Below are 18,933 nucleotides of genomic sequence, written 5' to 3'. Positions count from 1 at the left end.
CACACGCTTTGTGAGCTGGTATTATTTTGAAACTTTATTTTTACTGATAATTAAAATAAACTTCTGCTTTTTATTCCTTCCTAAGGTTGATCTGTTGCATTGGAGACAAAATATTTTTTTCTGAAACTGCCATTTCGAGAGAGATTTGACGGCAAGCATTTTGTTTAAGAAATACAACTTAATAAAAGCTGGTAAATCATGATGCGTGTGCTGTGTCTTTGTTCTTAGGAAATGAACTGTTACGTTCAGTCTGATCTGTGATGTCTGTGTAATCTGAGAATCTTGGTAGTCTTCTTCCAGCAGGGAAGCAGATACCCAGGAAGAGTTCTTTCTTCTTGATGTTGACTGCACGTATGAACACCGTGTGGAAGAGACTGTGCTTCTCGTAGTACAAGCAGCAAACATTTCTTTCCACATGGTTAAAGGATTAATTTTGTTTACTGTTACCATATGCTGAGATGCTATTGACATAAAATAAGCAAAGCACTTGGTAGCTTCAGTTAGAGGAAACCTCAAGTAGGTTGTGCATGTGTGTGCCTTAAGTGGGTATATTGCACTATGGATCGATGCAGGGCAGTTACATCGAACTGCTGAGCATGTGACAATTGAGTCCGTAAACTGAAGTAACTTGTTGGTGTCACAAGCAAAACGATGTTATTTCAACAAATGGCTCAAACTGCCTAGGGTCATCTAGTTACCCCCAAGAAGTGTTGCTTTACTTGCACTGCTGCTGTTTATTTTGATCATGTAGTTATCTCACATAATAAATGCATGCTTATCATTCTCTTGATATCATTCTCTTGAATTAGAACTAACAGGTGGGAGATATCTGGAATTCAGACTTCTGTTGCTGTGACATACTTAGGGTACTTCCTTTTAAGTTCATGAAAACACTTTGTTTATTTTTGTTTTTCCTGTTTTGTTGTATCGGTTGCAGGATCCTTATCTCTAAGACAGGACATTCAAGGGATCAGAAAAGTATTTGTAGTGGGACCCTGGTTTGGAGGTGAAATTTCTCTGTATCATTTATTTTCCAAATATAGTAGTCATCTATTTGTGCTAGTTTAAGTGATGAGGGCTTAATAACGGAACACAGCCTGGTGTGAAATACCACTTTTCTCAGGACTTATGCCTGCCTCCAGTACATAGTGAGGAAGAGCAAAATTCTACAAGATAGTAGATGCCAGTCATGGTCTTTGGGCTAAGCAGAGCATGGGAAGGGGGCATTTGCTGCAGTAGAGATTCAGAGCAGGAAGGGAGATGTGTTATAGTTCAAAATGCACAGTGCAATGAAATGGTTCAGCCTCAAGATCCAGTTTCAGGAGAGACAGTTGAAAACGAGTGTTCAAATGGAGAAGAGTAGTTTGGGACTCTGCAGCTGAAAGTGTCCTTAGTAGTAGATAATCACAGTTGCTCAGAATCTAGCTCATGTTAGTAAGTCTAACATGGAATGCCTGCCAGTGTGCTGTTTTAGCAAGTTATTTTTTTCTCATAGATTGCTAGCAAATCCTTCTACTGTGCATCGTGAAGGCTTTTTTATTCTCTCTAGAAATATATTTTGGGGTACCTTGTGTAACAGAGAAGAAATCTGGCAGCTGGGACTTCTTATGACTGCTGGTTAAAATTGAGAACCGGCCTGTTGTGTTATCAAAAATTTCCTGACAGATGTAGCACAGCACTTTTAAAACCGTTCATCTGACTAACAGTTGTGACGCTGTTGTGATCCAAAGAACTTCTTTCTTGTGTGGGTGATGGAGCTCTGGAACAGGCTGCCCACAGCTGTCTGGGCACCTGGCTGTGCTCCCTGGAGATCCCTGCTCCCTGGGGCAGCTCTGGAGATCCCTGCCAACAATCCAGGTCTGTGATTCTGTAGTATCCTGAGGGCAGGATGGTCGTATGGGTTTGTTGTACCATGCAAGGCAGAAAGAAAGCATAAGTATCTTCTGGTTTTCACATATTTTAAACTGCAAGTAAAGAACATGAATGAGTGTCATGTATTTGACCCTTATCCTGTATGTTGTACGTAGTCCAGTCAGTGAACAGCTGTAATTCATCTCTGCGTCCCAAAACGTTGTGTAGGTTACCTTGCATGGCAGCCTGTGTGAAAGTAGAGGCTGTAAGTATTCATATTAAGCTAGTTGTTGAAATTTTGTTTAGATAACGAGTCTTCAGGGTAGTGCTGCTTTGCTCAGAGAATAAAGAGAAACTCTGCAAATGTAACATTGCAAGATGGGACGGGTGGAGTTTGAAATGTGGTTTTGTCTTTGCCTCGTTTCTCACGTGAGAACGTGACTGTAACATAAAACCTTTCCAGAGCGGGTTAAAAGAAAGTAGTTTTTAAGATGTCTTGTGGAGTCGGACGATTTCAAATGTTTCTGATTTAGTTGAAGACGAGAGCTCTTGGCAGCATGAAGGTGTAGTTTGGGTGCCTGGGCTTTGCTCACAGTACCCCTCCAGTGAGATGCGAGCTTAGGCGTCGTGCAGGAGAGAAGTGTGGTGGTTTTGTTTCTTTTTGCTTGCTGATGTGTTACAGCCAGTGTCATGCAGCAGAAACACCCAGTATGGGTTTCCCCTCCCCCACGGCACTTGGTACAATATCTCAAGTTGAGAAAAGAGGAAGGAAGCTCAGAAGAGCAGCAAATCTCGCAGAACCCATACAGCTGCCTCGACCAGCTTCAGTCTCCTCCTCGTCATCAGTAACAGCAGCTGAGAAACAGATTTCCTTCCAGCTCCTTTTTTTGGTTGTCCATCTTGAAACCTGCATTGCACAAACCTTGTTTTCCTCCGTGTTGGGCGCCCTGCGGAGCGGCGCAGACTGATGCATGATGGCAACGTGGCACAAGACGGAGAAGAGCGGTGTGGGTATGTAACAGTGAGCTGCCTTCTGAATTTTGTCCTCATAACTTCTGAACAGGATGTGGGTAGGTGTTATCTCTGGTGTGAGAACACCCTCCGCTTTACCATGGTGGTTTAACTGAAATGGTCAATTTCATACCAAATTCAAATTTTCCAAAGAGGGCAACAAGAAGCATGTGAATGCCTGTTTGGAGAGGTACTGCTTCTGCCCCACCGTGCTCTCACTGCTCTAAAACATTGAACTGCCACAGTAATGCAGCTTTTCCTACCTCTGTGTTTTAGAAACACGTGCAACAATTGCTGCTCATTGAACAAGGAGCAGCTTGAGGGTGCAGTGGACAGACGTCAGGGAAAGGGAATCGTGCAGTTCTCCTCAGAGAACATTAAGTTGTCATTTGGGGTTAGCATTACTGAAAAATGTGCATGCGAGTTAGTAAGTGCTTTTTGGAAGGAGTGTGCTTTTCCAATAGCAGTTTTCCATAAAATTAATAATTTGCATAAAGGACTGAATTGCAGTTAAAAAAACAAAAAAATAAAGGCCTTAAAATTAGCAGTCAGCACTGAAGCACTCGAAGGTAATTCTTTGCTGAAGTTAACTGTAGGTTTCCAGTACGGAACATGGTTTAGTTTATGCTTCCATTAGTTTGTTACATGCTAGTGCGTAGTTAATAGCCTGGAAGCCCCAAATTACTGTAAAATCTTTTCATTTAAATTGGGGTGTAATATTTGATATTCATTAAAAGCATGAGCAGAACGGCTTCATGAACTAAAGTGAATCAAGGAATTAATAAGAGGAAAAGAATGTCTTCCTGTTCAACTACCATGTGCAGCAGTGGCAGAACTGTGAAACAGAAGGAGCTTGTTCTGGTGGCAGTATATGAAAATGAATGTGCGTAAAGCTCTTCTGAGTTTTACAAATAATCTCATGTACTTCATGTAATTCTGCACTTTTTTCCTAAAAGTTACTGACCCGAAGGACTGTGTTTGTTGGATGTGTGTCTGCGTGCCTACTGGCGATGGAGTATCTTGCATGTGGATGGAGTGCTGGATACTGAGTAGCCCTTCATAAGGATAATATAGAACAAGCTTCGTTTCTGGGGGCTTTTTACAGGGCGTTATTGTGGGTTGGAATGATTTACATAATTACAGAGAAGTCGAGCTTTTCTTGCACTGGTTTTAAACAGAATGGGAGACCATTATGTAACCTGACAGTGTTCAGTGTGATTCAGTGATTTCTGTGTGCACGCTGCCCCAGTGCAGCAGCCTGGCACGTCTCCTGAGGAGGTCTGCACTCTGACGGCTGTCATTTGTGCCAAGGTCACTGCTGGGCATTGGTAGCAGGGGGAGTTTGCCAATTGATCACTTCACAGCCAGTGTGATTGCTGAGTATATAAAAAGCTGATGTGACCTTGTAGTCTTTGTGATATCTGAGAGCTGCAGTGAAGAACACCTGATGTCTTTCACAAACTTTTTTATTTCATAAACTGGTAATGAGATGCAGAGATGTTTGTTTTCATAAAGGCTAACAATGCATGTTGATTGGATGCTTCTTTGCTTAAAATTCAGTATTCAGAATAAGTAGTTTTGTATAGCAGTAGTCCAATCTATCTCTGGCTTCAGACTATTCAATTCAAAATAGCAAGATGAGCTAAAATCACTTAGTGTGTTTTAGTTGTGGTCCGTAAGAATCAATCAAGAGAAGACACATAATGACAGTTTTTCAACATTATTTCAGCTATAGAGATGGGGAATTGTAAAACTCAGAAGGGCTGGTTTTACTGCACCTTGCAGTGGAACTGTGCTCTTGCTGCCTTCTCAGAAGTCATCATCTCTAAGCATGGCACACCCTTAGAGTACAGACTGTGTGCAGCTCATAGGGCACTATCAGTGCAATTACAGTTATGTGCAGGTGCCATTTTCTGAAATGTGTGCTAGAAATATTGCTGCTACTCCTCCCACCCATCTCCCTGGTAACTGCCGTCTCCTCAAATCTGATTACTGAGGTTTAAAACAGAGCCAGGAAATTATGAGAATGATTTATTAGCGTAAGAAGTCTTTAGCTGATGTGCTAAAGACAGTTTGTATTACTCATATTAGTCCCGTGAACATTGCAATCTGTTCTATCATAAGTCAGATGAGGGGCTTCAGAACTTGGGGAATTTTCAAGCACCAGCAATCCAGCATAGCTTGTCAGCTAATGGCCAGCACTAAGGGAAGACTGACTTGCTCTCATACAAGTGTCCAGGTCACTGAAAGTAGCTTAATGTCAGAAAGAGTGAAGGTGAGGACAAAGCAAACATGTATATTTCCTTTTATTTGCAAATACATTTCCTGCTGCCAATTTAGAAGTCAGTTAGCTCCTGGACTGCTGTTGAGTTTAGTTCAAGGATCAGCCAGCTACTGTTGGTCTAAAAATCAACAGAACACAGGAACAGTGAAAAGGGATGAGGGAGTGTGCATAATGGGAAATGGCGCAGTGAATTATGTCATGCTTTTAAGGAACTCTGTGTTCAAAACCAGACCAGATTGGTAATTTTGATAAGTTTTATTGAAGTAAAGGAAATTATGTGTCCAGTTTGTGAAGAAGCAGTCTGACTTATGCTTGGCACTGTCATAGTTCCTGAGGATGGTATCTTTTCTGTTACATACATTGTGGGGCAGAAAGAAGTAAACCTAGTTAGCTACAGGCTAACTTACTCAAGAAAAAATTCTATGCCTTTGTCTGAGCTGGACTATCAGTGGCCAACAGAGAAATAAGCCTACTGTTTAAAAAGATCATCAAGCTTTGTATCGCTGGGGGCTTACTGTAAATTTGAGTCTGTAACTTTTATAGCTGGCAGATATCAGATCTTAAGGAAAGCATGACACGAAGGACTTCTAAGCTTGTATGTCACAAACAGTGACAATATCCATGTCTGAATCTACTCTGTTACAGAACAGAACAGGAAAGATGAGTACAATAGTCAAATGGATTTTCCAACAATAATGAAATACCAGTTAAATGCATGTAATCTTCTCTTGTTGGTCTTATTCACAGTTTCTGCTGTCACACAATTACTTAAGTTAATAGAAAACTGCACGTTCAAGGAAGGTCAGCAAGGCTGAAAGAGAACTGCAGCTTATATACAGAACTTCCTTCTTAGCCATGCTAGCTGTTGACTCGCAGCTTATTTGGTTTTCCTTAATTTACGTGGGAAACTAAAAATGTATTTTATTTCTTTTATAACGTAATTAGATGAGAATAGACTCCAAAACTTTTTAAAACCTGCTCAGCAACAAAACAGGAAAAAATAATCAGGGAAATGGTCACACTGAGGATTTAGGTACAGGCATTTTTTTCTTTGGAAGGGTGTTGAGAAGAGTGTTTGAAAATTAAACAACATTTATGCTTTTACAGATTGAATGGAAAATAGTGTAGCTACTGAACTTTACCAGTAGGAAGCTCAAGCAGAGTTGAAGCCTAGAAGGTGGGCTAAGGATAAGTGCAGTCACAAAGTGCTTTTGGAATTTAACAGCTGTGTTGTAAGCATATTTCTGTAGTCTCTGTAAATCAAGAAAAACAGACCAGCTGAGTCACAGAGGCCAAGTTCATTAATGCTGGTGGAGTTCCCAAGTTATAAACACAAAGCTTTTTGACCACTTCGGACTTTTTTGTTTTCTGTGTTTCCAGAAGCCTTTGTTTTCAAGTCTCTGGGGAATGATTCTCATATTGAATTTCTAAGCCTTTTATTAACAGCATCCCTAACAGTTTGCAGTTCAGTGCCCAGTCAGGAGTTTCAGCTCGGGACTGTTTTATCCAGCCTGCTTTGGAGCCAGCAGTAGTGCTCTGAATTCATCTGGAAGATCCCCAAGTCTTGGTTGAGATCCCTGCCCACTTGCTATTTCAGTGAATTAAGTAGCATATGCCAGATAGCTGGCTTCCAGCCATAGAAGTAGTGTACATTTATGCTAAGCATGCTATAAGAACAAACACTGTGTACAAGAAGAAGGAACATGTTGCTTGCTCTGTGAAATGCAGACCCTGAACGTAGCAGACTGCTGCAGCTGCTCGGGAAGCAGCAATCTGGCTCTCCATCAAAAGCAACCTGAAACAAGATGAAAAATAAGCTGAGAAGGCAATCTTTAATCTTTCAAGAAAATGATAAAGCCTGGCCCAATACTTTTCTTCATAACGACTTCTAAAAAAAATAAGTCACCTAAAAAATCAATCTGGCTATAAAATACACGAGGAAATGTACATTCACACAGCTTTACTTTGCAGTAGCTCATAAGTCAATTTGGCCAAACCAATCCTTGAGGTTTGTTATGTACCTTGGACCTCTGGAATCTTTATTAGAACTTCATCCATATTTCATTTATTATAGCAGACCTGTTCTGTGGCAGTTACAGGCTGATCCCTCGCTCAGGATACTAGAACACAAAATTTACAGGTTTCTTTGCACGAGTCACACGTGTTAGGACTGTGTAATACTTTTATACAAGGTTTGTCAGTGTCTGAGCTGAGTAATTTCATACTGGCTTTTATCAGGAAAAAAGTGGTAGCTGAACACAGGTAATAGATCAGTCAGGACAGAAGGTGATACTTTGATGTTACCTCTCGTAAAGTGGAGTTGTAATGTTCCCCAAAATAAAATGGAACAGGATGGCTGAGGCTGTCCACTAAGGCTGTTGGAATATGCAGCAGAGCTCCATGAGTTAGGACACAGATATTGCAGATAATTCTACTATGGTAAAGTGAAATTAAGAACTGATTCAGTAAAACTGTACCTGAGAAATTATTTTCAAATTCTTTTTAAATGGCAGAGAGGAAAGTAGCCAAAGGAACCAACCAAGAAGGCTGTTAGTAAAAAGCGGCACTCACAAGTGAAGCAATTTAATAGAAACGTTTCTTTTAAGGAGCAGGAGTTCATGTGAAGGAAAATAAGTAGGAAGGACAGACAGGAAGGATGGGTTAATAAATGGCTTAATAAATGGTTAATAAATGGACTACTCCTTTCTTACCAATCCTGCCTTGCCTTAGCTACAGTCTAATTGTGTGAATACGTGGCTCCTTGTCTTTGAAGCTGAGAATGCAATCTAATTTCGATAATGCTAACTGTGTCCCCGTGTCAATCAGCTGTCCCTGGAATTTATAGTTAAACAGGAATCCTACTCTGATCAAAGAACAGCTGCTTCATTTACCTTTTGGTAAGGTAATTTATTTACCTTTTTGTAAGTAAATGAAGTTTTGTACAGAGTCACATGGTTGTTTTGGTACACGTGTGCATACATACGTCATGGTACAGCCATATGTAGATTTACAGTAGCATCTGCATGTATTGTCTATATATATCCAGTTGGAGGAATGTTCATATGTTGCTCACTGCCTTTTATGTGGAATAACATACTCAACAGCTCTGGCTTTAATATTTCATTTAGCCTTCACATCTTTTTTTTTTTCTTTGATACTGGAGTGGACACCATTAGATATCTTTCCTTGTTCTCTGAGTGCTTGAAGAGTGGCAGAGTGATGTCAGAATGGCTTCTTAGACTGTCTTTACACTTCTTTACTGTCTTCATATTGTATGACAAGAAAGGATAATCTGGACATGCTCCAAAGATGCCCACTTGTACTTGAACGGAGTTAAACTTGGAAAAATGTTCATGTCAGCACTCTGACCTGGTGTTTTCTGTGCTTGATCCTGTGTTTTTGAATGAACATGCAGTTCTCCAAGCAGGAGAGTTATAACTGGCATGAAGGATGCCAGCCAGTGGAGAGGGGCAACATTCTTCAGAGTGATTTGAAGGGACCTCAGTTTCTGAGGGTGTATTTTTAAAAATCCCATTGTAATCATTCTTATGGAAATGTTAGGAAAATAATTTTCAAATCCATGCAGTTTTATTTTTAAACATTATATTACTTTTTAAGAGCAAAATAAAACAAAAAATATTCATGCACATATGAAGGTGGAGAGGAAGGAATCTTGGCTGGTGAACTCTGAAGTGATCTAAGAGAAGAGAGTCACACTTGGATGGAAACGATATTAATTGAAGTTAACAGCAGATATACTTGCATTTATGCTGTGCTTCATCCCAGCAGGCAGCTCAGCACCACACAGTCATTCACTCACTCTCCCTTCCCAGTGGTAGGGGGAAGAGAATCAGGAAAAAATACAATGAAGTAGAACTTGTTGGTTGAGATACAACACTATTTACCAAGACAGAAAAGGAAACAATAGTAGTGATAATAATATATATGTACAAAACAAGAGGTGCACAAAACAATTGCTCACCACATGCTGACCCACTGCTGGCATGGCTTGTTTTGTGACTCTTGTTACACCACTTCAGAGTCCTGCTTTGAAATGGGACAGTATCCTTCAGCGCTGCTCCCTCAGTTTTATTGTTTGTTTTTTCCCCACACGATGGGATGGAAAGGATGGGATGGAATAACCCTTTGGCCACGTTAGGTCACTGTCCTCATTCTGTCTGCTCTCAGCTCCTTGTGCCCCCCCCCCCTTATGTTATAGTTCAAAACCTTTAGTAGGAGTTTGTTAAACACTTCCCACCAAAAACAAGTCTGAATGCTACAGTAACATCCCATCAAGTTTCTACTTAGTCATATAGAAAAGTCTTAGCTGGTAAAGCCACTTCCTTTTGTCAGTTAGTTACTGCATTTTTCATTATATTAATTGTTATTAATGGAGTTATTAGCAGAAAGCAAAACCAATGTGCACCTTAAATATATGACTCAGTCATTTGCATCTATATTTTGAGAGAAATGCAATTGGAAGTAGAGCAGTGCGGGTTTTGAAATATGAAGTGTATTTTAGTCAACAGTAGCTGAATCTGTGTGGATCTTTCAGGAAAACAGCAATAGCCTCTGCTCCACAGCCCTCACACACTCTGATGGAAACAGATGGCAAGTACTTGTAAATGTAATGTTTTATGTACTTACAAGGGTTACTTGCCATCTTAACTTACTGAATTCTTCAAGATTATAAAAGACAGCTTATCTAAACACAGTCATACATCACTTTAATTTTGTGTTTAGCTGGGTCACTTCAGCAAGATTTGATTGAATGAATGGCTTAATCTGCAAAGCAGAGTCTCTTCAACTTATTTGGTTTGCTATTTTTTCATTGTGTTTAATAATTGAATTTCTCTATCTTTATCTATACAACCAGGAGGAGGAACTGGTGGGAAGGCCTCTCCATGTTAACAGGAAAAAATAACTTTTTTTTTGTTAAATAAGGCTCCTAAATTCCTACAGATTTGTTGTAAAAGTATAATGAAGTATAAAGACTAACAAGAAACAATCAATGGAAGATAAATGGGAAATATTAGCTCTATGTTTCTACCTTGGACACACACTTGAAAGGCTCATTTGAGACTTTAAACGTGATTTTAAGTGAAATGTTAGAGCAAAATGTGTCGTTGACAAACATTTTGGCCTAGCAGAAATCAAGATGCAGCTTTAGAAGCCTCAGGGAGAAGGGTACCAAAAATATGTAGGAATATGCTGACTGGAAACTGACCTTTCTGAAGAATCTTTATTGCTCAAAATACTGCGTGTTTGGATGCCTTGGATGGATGGATGGACTGGGAAGAGAGGAAGAAAACCCTGTATGCTACCACCTTTTTGGCACCACAGAAGTGGCAGTTACTGTGCTGTTCCTACTTGTGCTGCTTAATTCTGGTTTTAGGTTTACATATTTTATGTAGTTTCCCTGAGTGATAATGGATCCAATAACCACTTCTAATCTGTAACACTATTGTGAAAGTCTATAAACAAGCACACAAAGAAAAAAGTACAGAAACGAATGCTTACCATAGCAGCCCACATCCTGCAGCCGTAGAATATAAGAACAAGTAAAGAAGCTCATTTTTCTTGATTGCTCTCTCAAACAACATACAGATAATCTTCTGATTAGAAGACTTCTAAAATTTGCCACTCTTCTTTTTCAGAGTGATTAAATGCACAAAAATAAGGACTTTTTTTAACTGGTTCCAAATGAAACCGTTTCACGTTAAGACGAAGCATCTTCAGAAAAATTTGGTAAATTGACTTTGCACACATCTCTCTGTGCCCATTCGCCCTGGCATCACAACTACTTCATGTAAATTGTGTGCTCAGTCCGACCAGCAGACTAACAGATCTGCATGACAGCAAACATGTACAGATATGTGTGTGTGTGTATGTGTGTGTGTGTCTGATCTGCATTCAAACATGGGGTTGACATTTGGACTTGATGATCTTAGTGATTTTTTGCTGCTTTTAATAACTCTATGATTCCATGCAATAGTAGAGTATTTGCTATAATGGCTTGGTTTTCTTCCTGTGCTTTTTTCAGCACAAGTGCAAGCACAAAGTAATGGGAATTGAGATGAAGCTCCTTGATAGAATTACAGCTCCATGTATTTCTTTATTTATTCATGTCTATTTATCTAGTATCAGAATTCAAATAAGTGCCTATTTATCAGTTTAACTGTAGTTATGGCTGTATTGAAAATCAGTATTTTTGCCCTCTAAATTTTCAGCAATATACAATTTCAAAGGCACAGGAGTACAACAGCTACCTCTGCAAATTGGTGATGTGGTCCATATCTTGGAGTCCTGTGAAGGTAAGCCAGTGGACTTAAAGTTATAGTTTCCGTTTGAATAATTTAATCCTTTATTACATACGTTTGCCTATGTTACATAAGTAGCTGTCTGATTATGTTTTTGGCATGTATTGGTGACTGTTCTATTTTTAAGAAAGAACTTACTCATTTTCGGAAAGCCAAAAGCAGAAAAGTTACAGGACATGTGGTTTCCTTGAGAAGCCATTACAAACTGAGGAAGCATCAAGGTAAATGTCATTTGTGAAGTTCATGTCAGGCTGTACCTGATGGAAGCTACGTTAGATTCGAGGCAAACCTTAACAGGTTATGATTTTGCTTCTAATCTAAATATTTATTGCTAGACATTTGTTACTGATGCTGCATAATTGTTTTTATTCGGCACTGCTGTATTCCTACAATACAAGAAGGAAATCTAGTTGTTCAAAATACATTTAGGTCAGCATGATAAATCATCCAGCTTACTGAACATATTAAACAATAGAAGTCCAAGTCGAGTATTGCATGATAAATATTCAACATGGTGACCTAAGATTACAGAGCTGGCATAGCTGACCAACTGCTATAAATATAAAATAAATGCAAGTAGCAGAAGAATAAGAGAACATCAACTCTGTAGATTTGTAAAGCTGATTTCATTGTTGATACTGGCATGCAGGTGGTAACAGTGTATTCATCCTTATTTATACTTCATGTTCTGACTGAATTATATACTGTGTCCATCAAAGTGATTGAAGTTTTCATCTACCGTAAAGCAACGGTGTTGCAATTATTAAAAGTTGGTTGTCTTTTCAAAAGTCGTTGTAATACTGATGTATTTTTGTTTGTTTACGATCTGCAGTCACATAATTCATACAATCATAGAATGGCTTAGTCTTGAGAGGACCCTAAAGATCATCCAGTTCCAATCCTCTGCCTTGGGCAGAGTTGCCAGCCACCGGATCAGGCTTCCCAAGATCCCACCCAGCCTGGCCTTGAATGCTTCCAGAGATGGAGCATCCACGTTTTGGTGCAACATGTTCCAGTGCCTCACTACCCTCTGAGTAAAAATTTTTTTTCCTAACATCTCACCTAAATCTGCCTTCTTTTAGTCTAAAGCCATTCCCCCCCTGTCACTATCAGACCATGTAAAGACCCCCCACCCTCCTGTCAGTAAGAGCCCTTCAAGTGCTGAAAGACCACAGTGAGGTTTCCCCAGAGCCTTCTCTTCTCCAATCTAATAAGCCTGACTCCCTCAACCTGTCTTCGTAGTGCAGATTCTGCAGCCCTCTGATCATCCTGGTGGCCCTCCTCTGGACCCGTTCCAACAGCTCTGCATCCTTCCTGTCATGGAGAACACAGGGTTGGATGTGGTGCTCCAGATGGAGCCTTAAAAGGACAGAGTAGAGGTGAATCATCACCTCTCTCTCTGCTAGCCTCTTTTGATGCAGCCCAGGATGCCATTGGCTTTCCAGGCTGCAAGATCACGCTGCTGGCTCATGTCCAGCTTTTCATCCACCAGGACACCCAAATCTTTTTTTGCTGGGTTGTTCTCAATGTGTTCTTGCCTTGACTCAAGTTTAACACCTTGCAATCATCTTTGTTAAACCTCATTAGATTCTTGTGTGCCCGCTTTTCAAGTGTGTCCAGGTCTCTCTAGGTGGTATCCCCCTCCTGTTTTGTCAACAATATAGTAGATGAGGTAAAACATCAAAATTATCCTTAAAAATATGAATTGCCTCAAACTTTGCAAACCTAATCATAATTATTATCTCCGTCCTTCTTGCTCTATAGGTTGTATCTTATTAAATGCAATAATAGTGGAGGTAAGGCCACCACTGCTTTGTGCAGTTAGAGAGTTCAGTGCTGCAGAACACTGGTCATAAGTCTTGCAAGAAGACTGGCTGAGCCCTGTCAGTTCTCTGTTCCACTGCACAGACCTCTATGCTTTTTGGAAACAGCAAGTTTTTTGAGAAAAGAGCATCTGAGAAAATGCATCTCTGATGTTTTTGAGCACAAGAACTGTGGGGGTTTGGGGATTTGTAAGAGAAATGCACTGTCTGTGAGCATTGCTGTAAAAAAAAAAAAATTGCTTAGACTAACAGTCAGTAGATGCATCTCTCAAAGCTACATGTAGCAATTCTTGCAGTCTTTAAAAAATTAAAAAGTCTACATAATTTTTTAGACTCTGTATGCTTTGGCCTCTGTTAACTGCAGAAATAACCAGCATCTCAGGTTTCTGACCTGGAACGTGCTAAAGTCGTAGAGAAGTTGTCATTACAGTCTGGCAAAGGAAGTGGTAATTTTGTAGGGTCATTTTTTTTAATCTAAATGTCTGTTACAAATTTTCTGCTCTTAAAATATGTCATAGCTTGTTTATGAATTATGCTTGCCAGTGAAGAAGTGGCAACTTTCATCTTGTGCATGAGGAAGCAGATCTTCCATCAGATGCCTTAAAAAGATGCTGCCAGCTGCAGCTGAAGAATGATAGTAGTTGTTTTTTCTGGGCACACTTTGTGCTATTTTTGTTTTGCACATGCAAAACATGCATGTAGAACTTGTGTGTAGCCACAGAAAACAGAATGAAGTAAATTGTATTACTTTGGCTTAACACCTAGAACACAATCAGCAGAGCTTAAAGGGCTTTTCAGTAAAACAAGTGATGTTTTATCAAGCTTTATCAACTTCTATAAATGTGTAAACCTTTACATACATAAGGTAAAAATGCTTATCCTCTTTTTTTGTGCAAGTGTGGGGGTGTTATATTCTGCATACGAACATTTGTTCCTTCTGTGCAAGACTTGAAAGCAGATCATGCTTGCCTGTGTATAAGCCTTGCTGACTATTTCCTGCTACTCATTTGTCTTTCTGAATTTTTTGGAAATAACCTTTTTTTTTTTTTTAACATCCTGTGCCAGATAGCTTTTACATGGAGGGAAAAAAATAAAGGCTTGTATGTTTGTTCAGGTACGTGCTCTATCGTACTGAGTGTACTCTTTCTCCCCTTCTTTTAGACTGGTACAAGGGATATTTAGTAAGACATAAAGGATCAGAGGTAAGATCCACTATTCACTCCTATGAGACTGTTCTTAAGGAATCAGCTGACTGATACTTCTTTTTACCAGATTCTGTTCTGATCAGTGAACTCTGCCATCTCTCTCCTCTTTCCTTTCAAGATGAATAGAACAGTGTTTATTCTGAACAATGTTGGTAAATGTTAGAAATAAGCATTGTTTGAAACAAAGTGATGAAAAAATAATTGCTGTGCCTTCAGGTTAACAGGCTGATCAGGATATCACTTGAAATAACTTTTGAATTAATTTACTTTTTTCGTAAAGGTCTTCAAGGCTCCATTTAGTCCCAGGCTTTGTACCACTTATGAATTTCATCTCCTGCATAGAGAAAAATTTATCAAAATCTTAGCTCAATTATTAAGCCTATATATGCTAGTTCACGTGAGGTTTGTCGTGGATAGACTGATAGTCAAACATTCCTTCAGGATGAATTAAAAGGTTTCAGCTGTAGTACAGCCAGGACACATCAGATGCTGAGAATGATAACAGAGTGCATTGTAACTTTTTTTCCTCTGTCTACAGGGAATATTTCCTAAATCTTTTATTTGCATCAAGGAAGTTACTGTTGAAAAGAAAAGGTACTGAATTTAATTTTTATGTTAAGCATCTTGTCTGCTAAATGATGAGTTATAACGCATTTTATACGCCTTAAACACAGTAACCATAATATAAACTCACGAAAAACTGGTAAATTTTTGTTGTTTTAATTTCTTCCCTTTCTTAGACATACAGAAAATGTAATACCTGCTGAAATTCCATTAGTTCAAGAAGTTACCACTACACTCTGGGAATGGGGAAGCATCTGGAAACAGCTCTATGTGGTATGACATTTTGGTGTGATGTGTGTGGCCTGCTACACAAAAGTAATGCCTGCTATTTATTTCCATGGAAACTACAATAGATACAAAGAGCACAGTAACTCTGATAGATCAAATCCCCCACTACAAAGCCCTGTTTTTCAACATAGTCACCACCATTGGCTGTGTTCTCACCAGTTGACCAGATAAACAAGAGCTGCATGACACATTTGTAAAAATCTGCTCCTGTGAAAGTGACCCACTGCCATCACTGCTGAGAAGCACCACTGTGTGGTCTCCATAAGTGTTCAGCAAGCAGTAATGAATGTCAGTGGGTGCCATTTTTTGCTTCTTACATGCCTCCATGCAGTTTTGTCAGACAGACCCTTTGCTGCCATCTGTCACACAGCAATAAAATGTAACGGAACATTGCAGGGAAGGTTCAGCCTCCACTGCCATCCCACCTCTGATGTCTTGGGCTGACATGATAAAATAGGAGGCGTTGCTTTTGGAGCTGCCCTTGTATTTAGTCTTGTTGGTGTACACTGAGGCCTTCTTCAAAGTAGTGTCTTCTCATAGATGTAGGGCAGGATCTGGGAAGATTGTTAAATGAGTACCTCATGACTGAATCCATCACACCACTTTCTTCAATGGCTTTATTTCGAAAAACTTTCACTTAAAACTGAAGAGTGGCATGCCTTTAGTGCCTTTCATGCCTTTAGTTTCAACCCTTAGTGTCATGTAGCTTATAAATTCTTGTTCTCTGTGGATTGTACAAGTTTCAAGACAGGAGTACTAAATATAGCTAAGATGCATTAGAAAAAGCTTCACTATATTACTGGGGTGCTAGAATTCTACTGGAAGTGTGTAGTTGTTAACAACCAGCAATTTTCAGAAGCCTCTTCTTCACTTTCATTGTCTTAACTGTACATTTCTTAGAGATAAGTGCCTTGTAGTCATAATGATTTCAGAGAAATAGGTCAAAATAGTCACTGCATCAGCATCTTTTCCTTGCAGAAAAAAACCAAAAAACTTCTATTAGAAATGGTGCTCGTTTGTCCAGTTTGTAATGCTCTGTTATGAGAAAGCTACTGTTTAGGAGGGAAGATCAGTAGAACTGTAGAAGCAATTCATGAATTTGATTTTTTTTATTTGAACCTGAAATATTCTGGCAGGTGCCAACTATCCTTTATATAGAGGCCAACTATTTCTTATAATATTTTACCTGTGCTGACAACTGGTGGATTTGAGCTCTATAGAGAAGTGGACCCAGAGAGCCAGCATAACCTAGAACATTGTCAGCAAGTTGCAGAGGGGTGGGTGGGAAGGGGGCAGAATGTCTATAAGACGCTTGGATTGATGCTAGTGATATTTTTAAGCTGGCTGCTAAGAATTCATAAAGATTTGACAAGAAACACATCAAAATATGGTGAATTCTCCAGTGCCTGAGTAGTCTCTTCTAGTGGACAACCTGTTACGACAATTTGCACTGATTGATTTATTCCAGGTTCTTTACTACTGAGTTTATTTTTCCTTGCTGGGGCAAAGAAACCAATGCTACTGTGTAGTTTTTCTATGTTAATACATTCATTTTCTGAAAGCAGTTACTTCTGTCTTCCTCTTGTTAAAGTCAGTAAATAGAATATTTCTTGTTTCAGTGCATGACACTGGAACTGCTCAAGTGACTTCTGTGTGTTATCTCAGCTTTGTCTTACATGTCTTAATGCCACTGTCAAATCTTTTTCTCAGCATGTTCTTGTCAGTGTGTTACACAAAAATGAATGACCTCTCTCTAATCATTTGTTTAGATAAGACTTCATGAATTTCAGTCCACAAAACAGTATTATTACATGAAACCAAAATCATGTGTCTACGCCCATACAAAATGCTTAAATTTCACGTTGTTCTTTTGCAGTCACATTGGAGATTCTGTCCTAAAAAAACTTCTTGAATCAGAGGAGGAAGGAATTCAGGTTTAGTGATTTTAGACTGTCTGGAAAGATTTGTGGAGAAATGAACAGACTTAGAGATGAGGACTTTGATTAGCAGGGTTCTTTTTCTCATCCTTGTGCCTGCAGTTGTTCAGCATGACATAAGGCATCCTTTAATTACCAAAGCCAATATTTCACTTCAACTTTCTACAAGCCTAAAAACTATTTTCTTCTTCTGTACTTCAGTCAAATAAGAAAGAGAGGTTCCAGCAGGTACAGTCTATGATGTATGACTTAATGGAGTGGAGATCACAGCTTCTGTCCGGGACTCTGCCAAAAGATGAGCTTAAAGAACTCAAGCAGAAAGTCACTTCCAAAATTGACTATGGTAACAAGTAAGTAGCCTACATTGCTTCTGAAAAGCATGATTGATTTTAAAGTGCGCAGCTACAATAGAGATCATGAGAAATTTTTCCTCGTTGCAGTTTCATAGGTTGTTAATATTTGACGTAGACATTGTAAATCATTCTTTGCAAACTTCTGTTACTGTTGTAGTAATAATAAATATCATGTTGAGACTTTTCATGCCAAATACCATTTTCAAAATATTGATTTATTTGTAAATTATGGAAGTGTCAACTTGTCAGCTATAATCACTTGAGGTTAGATTAGAGTGGTCTTTATATTAATATCAGTGTATTCATGCCCAGAACCTCGTCTATCCCTTCATAAACACAGCCAACTTCCAGTAGTGTTATGCAACCACTTGAGCAGTGGTGTTGAAAGACCTGGTGTATAAATAGCAGAAGTCTGAAGTGTACAGCATCATTGTTAAGGGCAATTCTTTTCAAATGTACTAGGGAATTTCCATGCAGAATTTAGTTCTGGTAATAGAAGTGAAACTACCGTAGGATGAATAGTTACTAGACAAAATGCCATACTTGTTGATGAAAAGGTATTGCAGGACATGTTTTTGGCAAAAATGCTGTTATGCGGGTTGATAAGGAGAGGAAAGCTTGATAAACCAGCCTTCCCTGTAGGCATTTTACATGCAGTGGGATCTGCTAATGATCTGTACTAAGCTACCGAAAATGGCTTGCTATTGTGGCACAGAAGCCCACATGCAGTTGAAAGACTTCAGCTACTTGTGGCTTAGACACAAGCGATGCCCTGAGATGTTGTGGAATTCTTATCTTGTTCACTGATCTGAATCCACAGATTTCTGGTAAGTTGTATTCTTACTGAACGTTCTATGGGAATTCACATATCTTGATATGCTGTGTAGAAACTGAATGGTCATTCCAGGACAAATGTTGATTTTGAAATGCTTCAGTCAAAGCATCTCAGCTCTGTCCAAAAGAACATCAACATTTCTTGGCTGTCAGATTATGAGACTGTAAGCTGCTTTCCTGAGAGGAATAAGGGTAGAAGGGGTTTAAAATGGCTTGGAACTGGATGGAGGTAGAGTGCTAGGTGGGGACTATTTGTAAGCAGCTGCAAGTGTGGTGCTAAGAGCTGTGATACATGAAGGAAACTGTGTGGAAAGAAGAAAGGGAATGACTGTAGAAGATGAGTGGTCATTGTGAGAGAGGAGGTTCAACACCAAGCTGGGAGAGGTTAGAGAAAGATGATAACACAAGATGAATAGGGTTGCATGATGGTACAGATTGATTCAAACAATGCTCGCAGTGCCAA

General features: G+C 39.3%; 1 protein-coding gene across 1 annotated transcript in view; it reads left to right on the top strand.

Moving 5' to 3' along the window:
• Positions 1-2,822: 2,822 nt before the first annotated feature.
• DOCK2 (dedicator of cytokinesis 2) overlaps positions 2,823-18,933 on the top strand; it is a gene marked incomplete at both ends in the record, with an annotated part of 154,066 nt that continues 137,955 nt past the window's right edge. The window contains 6 exons of the mRNA XM_079542135.1: positions 2,823-2,862; positions 11,377-11,460; positions 14,451-14,491; positions 15,033-15,088; positions 15,235-15,331; positions 17,485-17,633. Coding sequence (XP_079398261.1) covers positions 2,823-2,862; positions 11,377-11,460; positions 14,451-14,491; positions 15,033-15,088; positions 15,235-15,331; positions 17,485-17,633 — 467 coding nt within the window. The remainder of the gene's footprint in view (positions 2,863-11,376; positions 11,461-14,450; positions 14,492-15,032; positions 15,089-15,234; positions 15,332-17,484; positions 17,634-18,933) is intronic.

Source organism: Tetrao urogallus (genome assembly GCF_951394365.1).
Source record: "Tetrao urogallus genome assembly, chromosome: 14".
NCBI classification, from domain to species: domain Eukaryota; kingdom Metazoa; phylum Chordata; class Aves; order Galliformes; family Phasianidae; genus Tetrao; species Tetrao urogallus.
This window is presented reverse-complemented; position numbering and strand designations above follow the sequence as displayed.